General features: G+C 46.7%; 1 protein-coding gene across 3 annotated transcripts in view; it reads right to left on the reverse strand.

Annotated features, from left to right (window-relative positions):
- LOC138747522 (uncharacterized) overlaps window positions 1-20,892 on the reverse strand; it is a 168,439-nt gene that overhangs the window by 19,210 nt on the left and 128,337 nt on the right. The window contains exons 14-16 of one of the 3 annotated variants that reach the window (XM_069906825.1): window positions 16,883-16,907; window positions 16,490-16,594; window positions 8,014-8,203 (exon numbers count right to left, since the gene is read on the reverse strand). In XM_069906825.1, coding sequence (XP_069762926.1) covers window positions 8,029-8,203; window positions 16,490-16,594; window positions 16,883-16,907 — 305 coding nt within the window. In that variant the 3' untranslated portion in view covers window positions 8,014-8,028. Of the gene's footprint in view, window positions 1-8,013; window positions 8,204-15,149; window positions 15,472-16,489; window positions 16,595-16,882; window positions 16,908-20,892 lie in introns of those variants that run through there. The other 2 variants (XM_069906815.1, XM_069906807.1) reach the window with 2 other exon arrangements.

Raw genomic sequence — 20,892 nt, forward strand, 5'->3', positions numbered from 1 at the left:
GTTCTTTTCTGAGCGGAGATGTGGATCCATTCCAATATGCCTACCATAGGAACAGGTCTACAGTAGCTGCCATCTCACTGGTTCTACACAAAGCCCTGGAACACTTGGACAGTAAAGAGCATCCTGATGTATGCATCTTTATCGACTACAGTCCAGCATTTAACACCATCGTCCCGTCAAAACTGAACAGCAAACTCCAAGACCTGGGATTCACCACCTCACTGTGTAATTGGATCATGGATTTCCTCACCTACAGTGCACAATCAGTAAGGATTGGTAAAAACATCTCCACCACAATCTCCATCAGTACAAGACCACCACAGGGGTGCAATCTTAGCCCCTTGCTCTTCTTTCTTTACACCTATGACTGTGTGGCTCAGTAGGAAAACACCACCATCTATAAATTTGTTGACGATACCATGGTAGTGGGTTGTACAAAGAGCTGATGAGTCAGCATATAGGAGGGAGATTGAAAACTTGGCTGAATGGTGCACCAACAATAACCTCACAATGTCACCAAAACTAAGGAGCTGATTGTTGATTTCAGGAAGGGAAAACCAGATGTGTACCATCCAGTGATCCTTGGGGGATCAGAGGTGTAGGGTGAGCAAATTTAAGTTCTTGGGAGTCACTATTTCACTCTAATGGCATCGTGAAGAAAGCACATCAGCGCCTCTACTTCCTCAGGAGTTTGTAGAGATTTGACACTAGAAACCCTGGCAAATTTCTATAGATATGTGGTGGAAAGTGTGCATCATTGCATCATGGTCTGGTATGGGAACACCAATACCCCTGAGCGATAAGCTATGCAAAAGGATGTGGACACAGCTCAGGACATCACAGACAAACCCTCCTACCATCAAGAACTTCTATGAGGGGCGCTGCCGTCGGAGAACAGCAGCAATCATCAAGGAGCCACATCACCAAGTACATGCTCTATTCTCATTGCTGTCATCAGGGAAGAAGTAGGTACCATAAGACTTCTATTGCCAGGTTCAACAACAGCTGCTACCCCACCACCATCAGACTCCTCAACAACAAACTCAATCAGGGACTTATTTAAGTCTTATTACTTTTGCAATATATTTGTTTTTTTTTCATCCCTGTATTTCCATTTCTTTATTTGTTTACACATGTCCTTGTGTACAGGTTTTTTTTGCACTACCAATAAGTTGGCCCACAGGAAAAAGAATCTCAGAGTTGCTGTTATGTATGTATTCTACAATAAATCTGAAATTTGAGTCCTTCCCATTCATACATCTGTTCAAATACCTTTTGAAATGTCTGACTTGTGACAAGAAAGTAATAACAAGAATTGAGCTATTATCAAAATCTTTCTTTCTGAATGTAATCAACTCTGAACTAATGGCAAAATGGTTAACCCAATAATTTATCAAAGGTCATGGTCACAAGATACAGTCAGTTCTTAAAGGTGCATCTACATTCATTTTTATATAATTACATTTTTTAAATTTATGATCACTTATCTTCTGAGAAATTGATTTTCAATTTCTACTCAGCTTGCTCCTATGCAGCCTTGTAATTTTAACCAGGGAGAAAAATTGACCATATTGATGGAGATCTTATCTCCTCTTCTTTTGAATGGTGCCTTTGAACCTTTTTTTTTTAAATTTTTTTTTTCACACCATAAATCACATTAGCCATGATATACACTATTTCTTTTTCACACATATACAGTGACTTTTTCTCTCCCCCCCTCCCTCCTCCCAAGCCACCCCCCCACCCCCCCCCCCCTCTCATCCATTTTAGGTATACAATCTGGGTTGCATTAAGCCAGTCAGACAATGTTGTCATTCAACAAAAATACACCAGAAATTCTACTGAGTCCATTCTTTTCTTTCCTTCTCCTTCCATCAACTTAGGTAATGTTTGTCCCCGGTAGGTTTTCGCTATTGTATTTAATGTAAGGCTCCCATACTTGTTCGAATATTTCAATATTATTTCTTAACCTATATGTTATTTTTTCTAATGGAATACATTTATTCATTTAAATTTAGTAGTTTCTTCCTTTTAATTTGGTTATGTATTCCATTAATATTTAAAGTCATATAGTTCAGCGTAGCCATTTTATATTTTGTTTATCTTATCTTTCCGTTTTTCCATCATTACCTTTCCTCCTTTTCCATTTCTGTTTTCTTATTTTCAACTCTTTATAAGACAACATTCCTACAACATCCAACATTTTCCTTATTCTCCTATTTCTATCTTCTTTATCTCCAATCTCCACTTCCCCTCCTGAGTTGTCCTTTATCCCTTGTCGGACAACCACATCTCCCCTCTCCATTTGGATTTGTGAATCCACTCGCAAGCGTCAACTGATTTTGCAGTGACTGCTATTTCCCCCCACCCAGCCCCCCCCAGAAAAGATTTCACTTTTCATATGTCACAAAGGTCACTCTTTTAATTCCCTCCTTATTCTCTCTATTCCATTACCTTCCCTTATTAATTCTTGTCTATACTATCTATATTTTCCTCTAAGTACAGATACATTCACGTATGCACATTGTCTCTATTCACTCTTATACCTCTTTACCCGCATACATATCAATCGTGATCATTTTTACTCTCATTACCCGTCTTCATCCCTCAGTCTATTTTTGTCTTTACCCACATACATATCAATCGTGCTCATTTTTACTCTCATTACCCGTCTTCATCCCTCAGTCTATTTTTGTCTTTACCCACATACATATCAATCGTGCTCATTTTTACTCTCATTACCCGTCTTCATCCCTCAGTCTATTTTTGTAATTGTTCTGCAAATTTTCGTGCTTCTTCTGGATCCGAGAATAGTCTGTTTTGTTGTCCTGGAATAAATATTTTCAATACCGCTGGATGCTTTTGTATAAATTTATACCCTTTCTTCCATAAAATCGCCTTTGCTGTATTGAACTCTTTTCTCTTCTTTAGGAGTTCAAAACTTATATCTGGATAAATGAAGATTTTTTGCCCTTTATACTCCAGTGGTTTGTTGCCCTCTCTTACTTTTTCCATTGTCTTCTCCAGTACCTTTTCTCTTGTAGTATATCTTAGGAATTTTACTACAATAGATCTTGGTTTTTGTTGTGGTTGTGGTTTAGAGGCCAATACTCTATGTGCCCTTTCTATTTCCATTTCTTGCTGTAGTTCTGGACATCCTAGGGTCTTAGGGATCCACTCTTTTATAAACTCCCTCATATTCTTGCCTTCTTCATCTTCCCTAAGGCCCACTATCTTTATGTTATTTCTTCTGTTATAATTTTCCATTGTATCTATTTTTTGAGCTAGTAGTTCTTGTGTCTCTTTAGTTTTTTTATTAGATTCCTCCAATTTCTTTTTTAAGTCTTCTACCTCCATTTCTGCTGCTACTGCCTGCTCTTCCATCTTATCCATTTTCTTTCCCATTTCTGTTAAGGTCATCTCTATTTTATTCATTTTCTCTTCTGTGTTGTTTATTCTTTTTCTTAAATCATTAAATTCCTGTGTTTGCCATTCTTTAAATGACTCCATGTATCCTTTAATAAGAGAAAGTACCTCCTTTATCTTGCCTTTCTCTTCTTCTTCTATTTCACTGTACTCTTCCTCTTCCTCTTCTTCTTCCTCTGGGTTGGCCATCTGTTGTTTCTTTGTTGCCCTTCTCTTCTTTCTTGTTTCCATTGTCTTTTGTGTTGTCTTCTTGCTGCAGGTGTTCTGCAGCTGTCGTTGCCAGCTGTGGAGATCGACTCCCCAGCTGGTCCCCCCTCCCGTTGGTGTGTTTTTTTTCATGCGCGGTTGCGCACTTTTACTCGGCTCAGCGAGCCATTTTTGTAGTCCACTTTCTTCCGACCTGAGGAGCGGGTTTCTCTCTCCACCGCGGGCCTCTTCGAACAGGTAAGGCCTTCTCCTTCTTCCTCCGTTGTCTTCTCTTCCTCTCTTCTTACCGTTGATTTCGATTTTTCTTTTTTTGTCGCCATCTTCTTTCCACCTTTATACTTACTTTTCTTTAACTTTTATTTCTGTGCCTTTGTATTTTCTCTTGTTTTTCCCGACTTTTCTGGAGAGGGCTGGAGTTCACCGTCCGGCCACTACTCTATCACGTGACTCCTCGGTGCCTTTGAACCTTGAACAATCTTCTGATCTTACAGATAGTCCTCCTTATAAGGCCTCATCCAAAAGGCAGCACACTTCCAGCAGTGCCTCAGTTGCTATTGTTTTTTTTTTAATTAAAAAAACATTAAAGAAGAGGAGCGAGCAGGCAGTCTTAATGCATATTAATCTGGACAAATCCTCAAGACATGATCATACGTATCCTAGAACCCTATGAGAAGCTAGGACGCTGGCAGAGAAATTTGCATCATGTTTAGCCACAGAAGACTCCTTTATTAAAGGAGGCTGCAACGTAAAATGGAAACTACATGTCAGTGAGCCTAACATTAGTGGTGGGAAGGTCACTGAAGGATATTCTGAGGGATAGGGACCATCACCACATGTTTAGTTTAGTTTATTTATTTATATAGCACATTTAAAACAACTCATATTGACCAATGTGCTGTACAGATCAAAAAGACATCACAATGAGGCAACAATTTAGAGTCCAGAATAAAACTAATACAAGAGGTTAGAACACAAGGTAACAATCAGGTGCCTGAGGAAGACTGAAAACATTAGTCAAGAAAAGTACATCTTCAATCTATTAATAAAAGAGTTGATGGAAGGGGCTGAATTGATAGAAGAAGGAATGTTGTCCCACAGTTTGGGGCTGCAATAGCAAAGAGGCTATCTCCTCTGAGTTTAAGATTTGAACACAAAACAGCGAAGCACCCCATGTTAGCTGACCTGAGGGGTCATGAAGGAGGAGTTAGGAGATCCATGATAAAGGAGGGGGCTACCCCATTAAGGGCTTTATAGACAACCAGGAGAACTTTCAAATCAATTCTGAGCTGTACTGGCAGCCAATGAAGGGAGGCCAGAATAGGAGTTATATGGTCCCTCTTCTTGGCCCCTGTCAGGAGCCTGGCTGCAGCATTTTGAACCAGTTGCAGACGGGATCATGAAGACTGACTAATCCTATTATAGAGAGTTAGAATAGTCTAAACAGGAGAATATAAGAGCATGGATAATTTTCTCAAGGTCTTTAAATAAAAGGAATAATTTGATTTTGGCAATAGTGCAAAGTTGGAAAAAGCTAGCTTTTACTACCGCATGAACTTGTTTGTCGAACTTGAAGGTGGAATCAAATATCGCCCCAAGGCATTTGACGTGGGGTTTAATGAGGGTGGATAAGTTACCAAGACTATTGGAGATAATTTTGGAAGAATTAAGGGGACCAAATAGGATAACCTCAAATTTGCCTTCATTTAGCTGTAAAAAGTTTTGAACCATCCAACACTTTATGACAGATAATGAGGCTGGCTACCTTTGATTGGTTGTAAGGTTTCAAGCAGAGATAGAATTGAGTATTATTGGCATAGCAGTGGAAAGAGATGCCCTGTTTTTGTATGATATGACCAAGGGGAAGCACATATAAAGAAAAGAGAATGGGGCCTAGAATAGACTCTACAGGAAAGGGTAGCTGACGAAGACAAATATTTCTCCATATTAACTGAGAAAGTCCTATTATTAAGATAGGACTTAAACCAGTTCAAGGCCATGTCATTGACACCAACTCCATACTGAAGAAGGACTATTAAAATAGTGTGATCCACAGTATCAAACTCTCCTCTAAGGTCCAGGAGAATTAGAATGGCGGAGACACTTGAGTCAGGAGAAAGGAGCAGCAGGTCATTATACACTTTTAGTAAGGCTGACTTTGTGCTATGGGGGGCCTTATAACCTGACTGAAATCTTTCCAATATGTTGTTTTGATGTAGTTCGAACAACAATTGGCCAAGAAAAACTTTTTCATGGACCTTCGACAGGAATGGAAGTTTAGAAACAGGTCTGTAATTGGGTGTGGTGGGGTCTAAGTTGGGTTTTTTCAGGAGGGGCTAGTCCCATTTACCTGCATTTGGACAATATCTTTCTAACCCAATCCTATCTATATATTTGTCCAAATGCCTTTTGAACATTGTACCTGCTTCCATATGCTTCTAATGGCAGCTCATTCCAGATACGGACTACTGTCTATGTTTTAAAGTTGCTCCTCAGGTCCCTTTTAAATCTTTTGCTTCTCACCTTAAACCTTTCCCCTCTAATTTTTGAATTGTCTACCCTGGGAAACAGACTTTGAGTATGTGGTCCACTGTTAGCCAGAATTAGACACACACAAGGTAAAGACTGTACAATAGGCTTTAATCCACAAAGACTTCCACAGAGCCAGGCTGGCTGTAGCTGCAGTAACTCTAAGTGAGCTTCGGGAGGCCAGCGCAGGCATATCCCGGAGGGCGATTGACACCTGACCAGGTGGGGCTTGATCCATTTAGGCCGACTGATTGACAGCCAGCCAGGTGTTGTCCTGTCCCCTTACTCTCCTGCAGATACAGAGGTTTCCCCCTGCAGTAGGCCAACGGTACACACCTGCAGGTACAGGTGTTACCCCCTGCAGTAGGCCACCACATTCACCCCCTTCTTTAAAATTGTCCTGGGGGGCAGTAACAAGGAATTTTACCCACTGTACACTTGCAATATTTATAGGTTGAGACGGTCCGGCAGCCGCCGGGGTCTCTGTGACCATCGTAGGACTGGCTCCTGGTCACTGGTCGGAGGGGTGGCCGGGGTTGACATATGAGGGTCGTATTGGATGGGTGGGGGGGCAGGTTCATCTCCCAGGGCTGAATCAGGCCCCTGGTGGTCAAGGAGGTCCTGCGTGCCCCATAGCTGCCTGCGGATGGGGATGTATGTCCGGTCAGCGTCATCCTGGGCTGGACGATGGCATGGTTTGGAGGGTGCTCCTGATGGTGCCAGGACCCTTGTTGAGACGGTGTCCTCCCTGCCACTGCCAACTCTAACGTAGGTGTAGTTGTGGTTTGCATGTAGGAGGAAGACCTGCTCGACCAGGGCTTTGGCCTTGTGTGTCCGTATGTGCTTATGCAGGAGCACTGGTCCCAGAGACGTGAGACATGCTGAGAGGGACATTCCAGTCGCCGACTTCCTGACGCTCGTGAGGGGTCTCGTTGGTAGCCGTGCACAGCAGCGACTGAATGGCATGGAACGCCTCAGGCAGGGCGTCCAGCCAGTACTCAATGGCCCACCCTTTTGACCTGAGAGTCAGGAGGACTGCCTTCCAGATCACCCTGTTTTCGCGTTCCACTTGCCCATTGCCTCTCGGGTTACAGCTCATCGTGCGACTGGTCACGTTGCCCCTTGCCATCAGGTACTGGCGCAGCTCGTCACTCATGAAACTAGACCCCCAGTCGCTGTGGATGATGGCGGGGTAGCCAAACATGGTGAAGATCTGCCCCAGGGCCCTGATGATGGTGGCCATGGAGGCGTCCAGGCAAGGGATAGCGAAAGGGAAGCGTGAGTACTCGTCCACTACCATGAGGAAGTAGACGTTTTGGTTTGTGGAAGGCAAGGGCCCTTTGAAGTCCATGCCGAGATGCTCGAAAGGCCGAGTAGCCTTTACAACATGGGCCTGGGGCAGGTGGAAGAAACGGGGTTTACACTCCGCGCAGACCCGACATGCCTCGGTCATGTCCCTGACGTCCCTGATGGTTTACGGAAGGTTCCAGGACAATGAAGTGGTACAACCTGGTGACACCCGGATGGCAGAGGGACTCATGCAATGCGTTCAGCCTGTCATCATGCATAGATGTGCAGGTGTGAGAGAGGACATCAGGGGAGTTGTTAAACTTCCCAGGGTGGTACTGGATGTCATAGCTGTTGGTTGCCGGCTCGACTCTCCAGTGCAGGATCTTGTTGTTCTTGATCTTGCTCTTGTGGGTAGTGTTAAATATGATCACCACGGCCCGCTGGTCCGTGAGGAGGGTGAATCTCCTGCCGGCCAGGTAGTGGTGCCAATGGCGGACCGCTTCCACAATCACCTGGCGAAATGCCCTAGTTCGGAGCCATTGAAGGTTCTGAGGAAGAAAGCAAGGGTAGCGGCAAGGCTTACCTCGGAGGCATCGCTCTCCACCAAGAAGGAGGAGTCCTCATCCATGGCCTGCATCGTGGCATCTGCGATGTCTTGCCTGATGCAGATAAAGGCTGCCTGCGCATCGGGTGGGAGGGGAATAGTTGTAGCTTGGGCCATTGGGCGAACCTTGTCTGATAAGCGAGGGAACCACTGTGAGTAATAAGAGAAAGGCCAAGTCACCTGTGGAGGGCCTTTAGCATGGGGGGGGGGGAAGAGGTAACTCCATTAATGGGTGCATCTTTTCTGGATCTGGGCCAATGACTCCATGGGCCATGATGTACCCCAGGATGGCGAGGCGGGTGGTGCTAAACACACACTTCTCCTTGTTGTAAGTGAGGTTCAGCTCCCCAGCCTTTTGGAGGAATTTCTCTAGGTTAGCATCATGGTCCTGCTGGTCATGGCCGCAGATAGTGATGTTATCCAGATACGGGAACGTCGCCTTCAGGTTGTGATGGTCTACCATGAGATCCATCTCCCACTGGAAAATGGAGACCCCATTCGTGACCCCAAAGGGAATTTGGCGGAACTGGTACAGGCGCCCGTCTGCCTCATAGGCGGTGTAGGGCTTGTCCTTTGGATGGATGGGGATTTTGTGATAAGTCGACTTCAGGTCAATTGTGGAGAGAACCCGGTAGCGGGCTATCTCGTTAACCATGTCGGTGATCCTTGGCAGGGGGTAGGCGTCCAGCTGGGTGTACTGGTTAATGGTCTGGCTGTAATCCACAATCATACTCGGCTTAATTCCCCCTTTGACCACCAGGACTTGGGTTCTCCACGGGCTGGGCTCTATGACACCTCCGCCTTGATGAAGTCTCTGTCTGCAACGCAATAGCGCCTACTTCTAGCAGTGATCAATTTGCAGCCTAATGCAAGATATGAGAAGAGCGCCGGTGGAGGGATGCGCAGTGTGGAGAGGCCGCAGTTTGGCTGGGGCTGGTATTGGTGTGCTGTGTAACGTGAGTGGAGGTTGAGGCCCTCCGAAAGCAAGGGTGACACTCTGCAGGTGGTACTGGAAATCTAGGCCCAGAAGGACTGGGGACAGAGTTTGGGCATGACCAGGAGCCTGAACCCTGTGTATGTCTCCCCTTCCACAGCTATATCGGCCAAGCAGCGCCCAAGGGTACCAACAGTCTTATCCTTGGCGGCGAGGGCAATCAAGCAAGTGGTGGGGTGGACTTTTAATCTCAAGGAGTGGGCCTCGCTCGGGTGAATGAAGCTCTTGGTGCTGCCATTGTCGAACAGGCATCTTGTTATCTGCCCGTTGACTTGCAAGTCCATCATAGAGCGCACGAAGTAGTGAGGGATGTCCTTAGTCAGCATGGTGGTAGCCAGGACCACCTTAGGGTCGGTATCATCGCTCTCCGGTTGTGCATGGCGATTGATGGCATCCGGAGGCATGGGGAGCATTGGTAGGGCGGCCTAGTCATCGCTCGTGTTGACCACATCGACATCGGTCGTGGGGTGCGGCGTGGAGCAGCCGATGGCATTTGGAGGCGTGAGGAGTGTCATTAGGGCAGCCTGGTCATCGCCCGTGTTGACAACATCAATGTCGGTCGTGGGGTGCAGTGTGCGGTGGCTGATGGCGTCCGGAGGCATGGGGAGCGTCAGTAGGGCGGCCTGGTCACTGCCCGTGTTGACCACGTCATTCTCAACATCATCAGGGGCCCTCTGAGTCGGCCGCTGCCTGGCTCAAGATGGCGGCGGCACGTGGGGGCATGCTGCATGGCTGGCCTCCTTCCCCAGCCTCGTTCATTGCGCCTGAGGAAGTGACGTCATCGCGGCTGGCGGCAGTGACGTCATTATGTCAGCCAGAAGTGACATTGCTGTAGTCCTCGGCAAGCGGTGCAGGTGAGGGCGGGGGCTAGTCCAGGTGCTCGGGGCACACGCTGCAACAGTTGCTGGTGGGGCCGGATGTTGCACCATCGAAGTCAGGGAAGGCGGAAGTTGTAGCGGGGACAATGGCGCCACCCAGCATGTGCATGTGGAGGGGTCCATGGGGGAGGTCATAGAGGGCCGCTGAGCTGCCGGCTGGTATTGAGAGGTACACTTTAGTGACGTGGCCTTTCTTGCCCCATCAGGAACAATAATGGTTCATAGCCGGGCAGTTTTGGCACAATTGTCGGTCTGACCCACACCAGGATCCACAGTACTTACAGGAGCGCTGGGCACCTGCCGCAGCAACGTTTTCCTCCCCAGCTCAGTCTGGGGCTGCAGCTGCAGTGTGAGAGGGCCATGAGGGAGCCTGGGGGAACCTGGAATTGAAGGCTTCTATGTGCAAGGCTGCCACTTCCAGGGTTTGGACCACTTCCACTGTCTTGGTTAGGGCGTAGATATTGTCTTCCAGCAGCTTCTGCCATATGGCCCTCGAGCGTAGCCCTCAGACCTCCTCTGCGCCTACCCCGGGTTCAGCCAGACACGGTCGGGCCAACTCTCACAAGTGTCCCAGGTAAGACTCAGCCATCTCCCCGGGTTGCTGGGCTCGGGTGTTGAGGAGGTACCTTGTACCTTGAGGTGGCTTGTACAAGTTCTCGAGAGTGTCCATTGCGCTCTTGTACGTGGAGCAGCCTTTGGTTGCCTGGAAGGCGTGGGGACCCAGCTTTGACTGGAGTAGGACCAACCTCTTCCGATCTGAATCCAGAATGCTACCTTTGTGTGCCTCGATGATTGCCTTGACCGTGTTCTGCCAGATCTTGAAGCGTGTCTGGGCTTCCGGGTGGCATGGGTCAACCTCGAGGCTCCCTGCACACAGTAGTTTTTCCATAGCAGCCATGGGAAAAGTTTGTGGATTAAATTGTGGTGCACTGTTTGCCAGAATCAGAAACACACAAGGTAAAGACTGTACAACAGGCTTTAATCCACAAAGACTTCCACAGAGCCAGGCTGGCTGTAGCTGCAGTAACTCTGAGTGAGCTTCAGGAGGCCAGCGCAGGCTTATATTCTGGAGAGTGATTGACACCCGACCGCGTGGGGCTTGGTCCATTCAGGCCGACTGATTGACAGCTAGCCAGGTGTTATTCTGTCCCCTTACTCTCCTGCAAGTACAGAGGTTGCCCCCTGCAGTAGGCCAGCAGTACACTCCTGCAGGTGTTGCATCCTGCAGTAGGCCAGTAGTGTACCACCACAAAGTATTCACTTCTTGTATGGCCCTCATGATTTTATAAATCATTGTAGCGACTGCTACACAGATTGAAACACACCATGACCACGTTGGAAGTTTCAATAAACTGTTTATTCAAACTTCGCGCACGTCCCTTTAAGGGCGGCGTGAGCTCCGCCCCTGTGTTGGTGGTGACGTCGCTATATTCGCCCGAGGCGCGTGCCTTGCTCTAACCTATGCGGCACAGAGGTCCCCCGATGGTGCCATCATCTCGTGGCTGCCCCGCCGGCGTAGTGGTACAAGCAGGGCCGGTTCGCCACAAGCTTGTGTGCTGCCACACAACCCCTCCGCCCCCCAGAACCAGCTTACACTTCTCGCCGCCTGGGTGGCCAACCTCGTCATTTCGGCTGGCCCGTCACTACTGGCTGGCTAAGGTCTAGGTGTGCCGCCTTCAGTCGGTTGACTGTGAAAACAAAATCGACCGTAGCCAGCTTCTTGAGGACGCAGGATGGGCAGCTGCCATGGTGGGTTGGTGGTAGGGGTGCTAGTGAGGCGAGCTTACCCCACAAGTCTGCCAGCAAGGTCCGACTCTCGGTCGCGGAGCCGATGCCAGGGCCAATGCCAGGGCCGAAGAACTCACCGGGTAATGACAGCGGCGCGCCATAGACCAACTTCATGGATGATGCCTGTCGGACTTCTTGTGGTGCCGTTCTGATGCCGAGCAGGACCCAGGGCAATTCGTCCATCCAGCTGGGACCGGTGAGGCAAGGCATGAGGGCTGACTTTAGGTGTCGGTGGAAGCGCTCCACTCGGCTGTTGGCTTGGGGATGGTATGCGGCTGTGTGGTGGAGCTTGATCCCCAAGAGGTTTGCCAGCTGTGACCAGAGGGCGGATGTGAACTGGGCACCCCTGTCGCTCAGCATGTGCGCCAGGACCCCGAACCTGGCGATCCAGTGGGTGGGTAGATTCCTGGCACAGGTCTCGGTGGGATGGCTTCCATCCACCTCGTCACGCAATCGACCACTGTCAACAAATAGCTGTTCCTGGACACCAGCAGGGGGCCCACGATGTCGATGTGTATGTGCTCAATCCTCTTGTCTCTTGTTATATGGCGCTGGATCTTGGAGGTCTGACACTGCATGCAGTTTCTCACCATCTGGGCTACCTGCTTCTTGAGGCCGTGCCACACAAACTGTTCTGCCACCATGCGAAATGAGGACTTGATTGGGGGGGGTGGGCCAAATCGTGGACCATGCTGAAAGCCCGCGGCCTCCATTGCAGTGGGACTACTGGGCACGGTGAGCCAGTGGAGACATCGCAGAACAGTGTGTCGGGGCTGTCCGGCAGTTTGAGATCCTGGAGCTGAAGACTAGTGACGGTGGTGTGGAAAGCTTGTGTGTCTGCATCTTCCTTCTGTGCCTGCACTAGCTGGGTGTAATCCAGGCCAGGGACGAGGCTGTGGATGATGGGCCTTGAGAGCGCGTCTGCCACGACATTGTCCTTACCTGCTCAGTGTCGGATGTCAGTGGTGAACTTCAATACATAGGACAGATGCTGCTACTGGCATGTTGACCAGGGGTCCTTTGACATTGCGAGGGCCTGAGTGAGCAGTTTGTCGTCAGTGAACGCAGTGAATGTCCTGCCCTCAGAAGTACCGGAAGTGTCTGATGGCCAGGTACAGGGCCAGGAGTTGCCTGTCAAAAGCACTGTATTTCAGTTCCGTGGCGGGGGTGGGGGGGGCGGAGGTGCCTGCTGAAGAAGGCAAGTGGGCACCAATGGCCATTGACTGATTGCTCCAGGATGCCCCCAATGGCTGGGGCTGATGCATTCTCTGAGAGCGCGGTGTGAGTGTCCAGCTGCGGGTGGGCTTGTAGGGTAGCGCTTGCCAGGGCATCTTTAATCGCAATGAAAGTATTCTCAACCTCTTCCATCTATTCCAGGGTTTTGTTCTTGGTGGTGATCAGTGCGAACAATGGCCACATGATGCGAGCCGCCCCCGGGATGAACTGGTGGTAAAAGTTGACCATGTGGACGAATTCCTGCAGACTCTTGAGGGTGTCAGGCTTCGGGAACTGGTGAACGGCTATGACCTTCTCGGATACCGGGGTGGCTCTGGCAAACGGAGATGGTATGGCCCAGGAACTGCAGGGATTGTTTGCCGAACTGGCACTTGGCCACGTTGACCGTGAGGCCAAACTCTGCCAGGTGGGTGAATAGTGCACGGAGATGGACCTTGTATTCATCGTGGTCCTGACTGGCGATAAAGATGTCGTCGATATAGATAAACAAGAAGTCTAAGTCACTGCCCACCATGTCCATCAGGCATTGGAATGTTTGGGCCGCGTTTTTGTGGCTGAAGGGCATCCGCGGGAACTTGAAGAGACCGAACGGGGTGACGATCACGGTCTTGCCTATATCATCAGGGTGGACTGGGATTTGGTGGTAACCCCGTACCAGGTCGACATTCGAAAAAACCTGGGCACCGTGCAAGTTGGTCGTAAAGTCCTGTATGTATGGGATGGGGTATTAGTCCGTCATGGTCGCATCGTTGAGGCGATGGTAGTCCCTGCATGGGCGCCAACCCCTGGAAGCCTTGGGGACCATGTGGAGGGGGAGGCCCAAGGGCTGCCCGATCTGTGGGCGATCCCCAGCTCCTGCAATCAGGAGAACTCCTCTGCCAGTTGCAGCTTCTTGGGGGGCAACCGCCTGGCTGTGGCGTGGAGGGGGGGGCCCTGGATCGAGATGTGGTTGCAGACTCCATGTTGGGGCATGGCAGAAGTAAACTGCGGCTGCAGGATGGAAGGGAACTTGTTGAGCATGCAAGAATACTCGTCCTTGTGAGCGCTGTTGGAAGCTATCCCTGGGACGCACGTGTCTGTAGCGTCAAGGGAGATGAATTGGAAGGTGCGGGCATTTACCAACCATTTGCCTTTGATGTCCACCAACAGGCTGTGCGTCCAGAAGAAATCAGCTCCCAACAGCACTGTCCACAGAGGCCAATACGAACTTCCAGCAGAACCTGTCCTTGCTGATCTGGATCTGTACGCTGCATGTGCCAAAGATCTTGATGAGGATCCGTTGGCCACCCGTAGGGTTGGGCCCTGTACGCGGGTGCGAGTCTCAAGGGCGGTTGGGGGGAACATGCTCAGTTTGGCTCCAGAGTCCACCAGGAAACATCGATTACTGGACTTGTCGGTCTCATGCAGGTGGCTGTTTGTGCGGCCAGCTGTCGCAGCCATTAACGACTGCTGGCCGGGTTGTTTCCCTGGAATGTACAGGACTGCCTGCACTTGCGGGCTTAGGCCCCCCAGCATTGATGGTAAAAACACCAGGTGGGGTGGTGTTCTTCCGGTTTGTGCTTGGGGGGCGCTTGCAGCTGATTGGGCCCTGGACAGGCGACCTGGCTGAAGGCGGCCTTGTTCTCTCGCTTAGTCCACCAGAGGACGTCTGCGCAGGCTGTGACTTGGCATGGATCTGAGAAATCCTCATCTGCCAGCAGGAGTTGTATGTCCTCAGGCATCTGTTCGAGGAAAATCTGTTCAGAAAGGAAGCAGGGTCTGTGGCCCTCTGTTTGCACCAGCATTTCATCCATGAGGGCAGATGGGGTTCTGTCGCCCAGACCATCCGGGTGTAGGAGCCTGAAGGTGCATTTCTGCGGGGAAAGGCTGAAGGTGCCGAGGAAGAGGCTTTTGAGAGCGAGGTATTTACCTTCCTCTGGTGGGTTGTGGATGAGGTCGTCCACCCTGACTGCAGTTTCTTCATCAAGCACGCTCACGACACGGTAGAACATCGTGGTGTCTGATGTGATGTGTCGGATGCAAAACAGCACTTACGCCTGCCCGATCCAAGTGCATGGGTGATGCGTCCAGAAGGGGGAGGTTTCACCTCAACCGCATTGATTGCTATGGAATCCATATCGGGAGGCCAAAAAACCATCTGGACTCACTGGGGTCATCAATATAGCGACTGCTACAGAAATTGAAACACACCACGACCACGTTGGAGGTTTCAACAAACTGTTTATTCAAACTTCGCAAGCGTCCCTTTAATGGTGGCATGACCTCTGCCCCGTCAGTGGTGACGTCGCCACGTTCACCCAAGGCATGCACCTTGCTCTAACCCACGCAGCACGGAGGTCCCCCAATGGCGCCATCTTCTCACGGCTGCCTTGTCGGTGCGGCGGTACAAGTGGGGCCAGTTCGCAACGAGGATGTGCGCCGCCACACCATGTTGTTTCTGAGATCGGTAAGCTGTGATGCGTGGTTTTTTACATGGAAAGATGCCGGGTAACTGTTGTTTGTCATCTATGTTAACATTTTGACTGAAAATTCAGTTAACTTGTTCAGTAAGTTTGCCGATACACTAAAATTGGTGTTATAGTCCACAGTGACTAACATTACCACAGGATCGATATCAATTGGGAAAGTGGTGAAGAAATGGCACATGAAACTTATCTCAGGCATGTGCAAGGTATTACTTTCTGTAAAGTCAAACCAGGACTTAGACCTTAAACCACAGGTGCACTAGAGAGTGTTGAGGACAGAGATTCCTGAGGGTGCAGGTACATAGTTCCCTGAAGGTGGTAACAGAAGTAAGCAAGGTTTGGAACACTTGTACCTCAGTACATGAGACAATGATCTTGAACCTGATCCTGTTAATATGTTTGCATGGCCTTATTTGGATTATTATATGCAGTCCGGTAACCCAGCTATTGAAACAATGTCATTAAGCGTTGCAGAAAAGATTCACAAGGATGTCACCAGATTTTAGAGCTTGAGTCACAAGCAGTAGCTCAATAGGCTGAGACTTTTATTCCCTGGACCAGAGAAGGTTTAGGGCGACCTTATAGATATATAAAGTCATGAGAGGTATAATCTCAGGGTAGTGGAGTTCAAAACTAGGAGGCACAGGTTTAAAGCAACAGAGGAAAAGTTTAAAAACATCCCGAGGGATAACTTTTTCACACAGAGCAGGTGATAATAAGGAATGATCAAAAAAGCAGTAAAAATACAACTGAGAAATGTTGGCAATATATCTTTGTTTCTAATAGACACTGAAAAGACTGGCTGAGTTCCTCCAGCATTTCATGTTTTCATGTTTTACATCTGAGATGTTGTACCTTTACAGCTTTGTGTGATAGAGGAGAATCATTTAATATCTACTTAGATTTGAAAGGTTTGGAGGGATATGGGCTAAATGCAGGTAAGCAAGACCAGCTTGGATGGACAGTATGGTCAGCATGGACAAATTGGCCCAGAAGATCTGTTTCCATGTGGTAAAACTCTGACTAATTTGAACATTAGTAAGGTGTAGTTTGTGGTTATTTGTATTGTACTTACTCCCTCTTCAACAACAATCTTCTCTGTGTCACTTTGGCCATGGTTTTCTGCAAATTTGCGAAAGTTACTTTCAATGTTTCAATTGTATCCTTGCTCTCCTTTAATCTAAGAAAAACAAATTCAGTAAAAGAAACATTTGCTCTACTTCACGCTCACCATACATTGTTTTCTAGAAATAAAAAATAATCTATAGTCGAGTTTACTACCAAGATAACAGGAGCTTTCTACAATGGGTGGGTTCTTCTAATTAGGACATCTACGACTTTCTTCATCTATATGATTTATTGTCATCCAATGGTGTATTATGTGTACCTTTAATTATACACTTGTATTTAGAGGCTATCACATTTTCAATGCAAAACTGCACAACCCAAGAAATAAATGAATACTTACTTTTGACGAAAGCGTTGTTCTGTAGCTAAATTAGGAAAAATATTAATGGAAAATTAATGATAAAAACCAAAAGATAAATTTAAAAATCACTCTCTATGGTAAATAGTCTTATTATGAAAGATTTGTAATCTTCGCATACAGACAGCATATCATTTTAATTGAAGAAAAATCTCTTAAAGTTGGGTTCCTCTATGTGAATGTTAATGTTATAGTGGAGTACTAGTAAGTACTTTCTATTCCATTTTTAATTTTTTTTTAATGTAGACATTCAGCACAGTTACAGGCCATTTCAGCCCATGAGCCCATGCCATCCAATTTACACCCAATTAACCTATACACCTGGTACGTCTAGCTCGTGACAAGAAAGTAATAACAAAAATTGAGCTACTATCAAAAACATTCTTTCTAAATATAATCAACTCTGAACTAATGGAAAAATGGTTAATACAATAGTGTATTAAAGGTCATGTCACAAGGTACATACAGTTAAATTTAAATTTAACATGGTAACATACAACATGGTTACAGGCCATTTCAGCCCACGAGCCCTTGCTGACCAATTACACCCAATTGACTTACAACCTCCAGTGTTTTTGAACCGTGGGAAGAAACCGGAGCCCGCAAGGAAAACCCACACAGAGATGGGGAGAACGAACCAACTCCTTACAGACAGTGCGGGATTCGAAACCAAGCACCGATCGCTGGTGTTGTAATGACGTTGCACTAACTGCTATGCCAACCATGCTGCCCAAAAACACATTCTGGACTTTTTCCATAGTTATCTAACTGGAGTGATTCAAAGCAAGAGCACAAAAACATCAATGTATTAGAATATATATTCCGATAAAAGCATGCACTAAAATGTAGATGTAAAGGAGACCCATATTGGTTTATCCTGGACCTTTTGGTATTTCTGTGTTTGCATCTACTTCAACCCTGTGTAATTTGGAGACCCCATGCATTATCTTCTTTTCCATTTGGGAACTTTACTAGTGACTAATTTCATGAGTTTAAAATACCTCCCGACTAATAACTAATTAGAGTTGACAGAAATGTCCGCACTCCTTGAAGTGTAGTGAGGACCAAATGTTATTATGCACCTTGGGCACCAGTGTGCAAAAGAAAATCAACCCACCCTGATAAAGGACTCTGTTCTACTGCTGAAAATCTTGATAGGTAGCTAACAGAGGGATACAACTATGGAAAGGTCCTGAATGTAAGGAGGCACAGAAAGCTTTCAAGGCAGTGGAAGGAGGTGACCAGAAATATCAAATAATGATATGATGCCCATGGACATCGTCACATGGCTAGTTGAAATCAGTGGAAATTGTAAAACAAATAATCTTCAAACATACATGTTACTACATTCTCACAATTTCTATAATTCTATTCAACCATAGCATCAATTTGATACATAGATACTAACAGAATCATAAATCCCTCCCTCTTACGATAGATGATAGTTCAGAATAGTAATTGCAGCACCAAAATGGAGAGCTGAGTTGGTTGGAGAGAGTACAAATGCCACAAATTCCACAGCCATCATCAGCTCTATGTGGTATCAACTTCCACTATAACGTAGATTAAAACAATCTAATATCTGGAGCAGAAGATGCTCCAATTGTTATCATGGTGGGGTGGGAGAGAGGGGTGATGGAAGAGGGCTAAGAGATATGCTATCCTCATACTTCATCCTTCAACTCATATCTCACTTCCCCCTTTCCAAAAATCTTTTCTTTCAGATTACTATAATAGACTCCTCTTACCTGCCCTTCTCCTTGCAAAGAACCTAATGTTGTGGCTTTCCCATTTGAGGTAGAAAAGAAAGCTTGCTTGAACTAGCTCTTACTGAAGAGTGTCAAGATTCAGAGGAGGAATCATATTATCTTGTATCTCCCATTCAACTCAATTCCACTTCATGCAGTGGATATTTTGGAAACAGGATCTATGTTAATCATTAGGTGTAAGTGGTTATGGGAAAGAACAGCCTATATCCCTTGTGAAGGGAATCACATACCAATTCTAGTGTGTTTCATCTTGTATGTGTGAGTTCTTAGACAACACATGGATGAAAGAAAAGGTTCTTTACTTTCAAGTTGATATAAACAGCACCTGAAGCATGCCATGAAGCTGCAAGTCTCCATTATACATCTAACATACTGCAGTCTGAGGAGTCACGTGATGGAGTAGTGGCCGGACGGTGAACTCCAGCCCTCTCCAGAAAAGTCGGGAAAAACAAGAGAAAATACAAAGGCACAGAAATACAAGTTAAAGAAAAGTGAGTATAAAGGTGGAAAGAAAATGGAGACAAAAGGAGAAAAATCAAAATCAACGGAAAGAAGAGAGGAAGAGAAGACAACGGAGGAAAAAGGTGAAGGCCTTACCTGTCCGAAGAGGCCCGCTGTGGAGAGAAGACCCCACTACCTCAGGTCGGTAGAAAGAGAACTACAACAATGGCTCACAGAGCCGAGTAAAAGTGCGCAACCGCGCATGCGCGACTCCTCGCGCATGCGCGATGCGCATGAAAAAAAACACACCGACGGGAGGGGGGACCAGCTGGGGAGTCGATCTCCACAGCCGGCAACGACAGCTGCAGAACACCTGCAGCAAGAAGAGACCACAGAAGACAATGGAAACAAGAAAGAAGAGGAGGAAAGGGCAACAAAGAACCAACAGATGGCCAACCCAGAGGAAGAAGAAGAGGAAGAATACAGTGAAATAGATAAAGGGAAAGGCAAGGTAAAGGATATACTTGCTCTTGTTAGAGGATACATGGAGTCATTTAAAGAATGGCAAACACAGGAATTCAATGATTTAAGAAGAAGAATAAACAACACAGAAAAGAAAATAAATAAAATGGATATGACCTTAACAGAAATGGGGAAAAATATAGACAAGATGGAAGAACGGGCAATAGCAGCAGAAATGGAGGTAGAAGACTTAAAAAAGAAATTGGAGGAATCTAATAAAAAAACTAAAGAGACACAAGAATTACTAGCCCAAAAAATAGATATAATGGAAAATTATAACAGAAGAAATAACATAAAGATAGTGGGCCTTAAGGAAGATGTAGAAGGCAAGAATATGAGGGAGTTTATAAAAGAATGGATCCCTAAGGCCCTAGGATGTCCAGAACTACAGCAAGAAATGGAAATAGAAAGGGCACATAGAGCATTGGCCCCTAAACCACAACCACAACAAAAACCAAGATCTATTGTAGTAAAATTCCTAAGATATACTACAAGAGAAAAGGTACTGGAGAAGACAATGGAAAAAGTAAGAGAGGGCAACAAACCACTGGAGTATAAAGGGCAAAAAATCTTCATTTATCCAGATATAAGCTTTGAACTCCTAAAGAAGAGAAAAGAGTTCAATGCAGCAAAAGCGATTTTATGGAAGAAAGGATATAAATTTACACTGAAGCATCCTGCGGTATTGAAAATATTTATTCCAGGACAACAAAACAGACTATTCTCGGATCCAGAAGAAGCACGAAAATTTGCAGAACAATTACAAAAATAGACTGAGGGATGAAGACGGGTAATGAGAGCAAAAATCATCACGATTGATATGTATGTGGGTAAAGACAAAAATAGACTGAGGGATGAAGACGGGTAAGGAGGGTAAAAATGACCACGATTGATATGTATGCGGGTAAAGAGGTATAAGAGTGAATAGAGACAATGGGCATATGTGAAAGTATCTGTAATTAGAGGAAAACATAGAGAGTATAGACAAGAATTAATAAGGGAAGGTAATGGAATAGAGAGAATAAGGAGGGAATTAAAAGAGTGACCTTTGTGACATATAAAAAGCGAAATCTTTTCTGGGGGGGGCTGGGTGGGGGAAAAGAGCGGTCACTGCAAAATCAGTTGACGCTTGCGAGTGGATTCGCAAATCCAAATGGAGAGGGGAGATGTGGTTGTCCGACAAGGGATAAAGGGCAACTCAGGAGGGGAAGGGGAGATTGGGGATAAAGAAGATAGAAATAGGAGAATAAGGAAAATGTT

This window comes from Narcine bancroftii, chromosome 1, assembly GCF_036971445.1.
Source record: "Narcine bancroftii isolate sNarBan1 chromosome 1, sNarBan1.hap1, whole genome shotgun sequence".
NCBI classification, from domain to species: Eukaryota; Metazoa; Chordata; class Chondrichthyes; order Torpediniformes; family Narcinidae; genus Narcine; species Narcine bancroftii.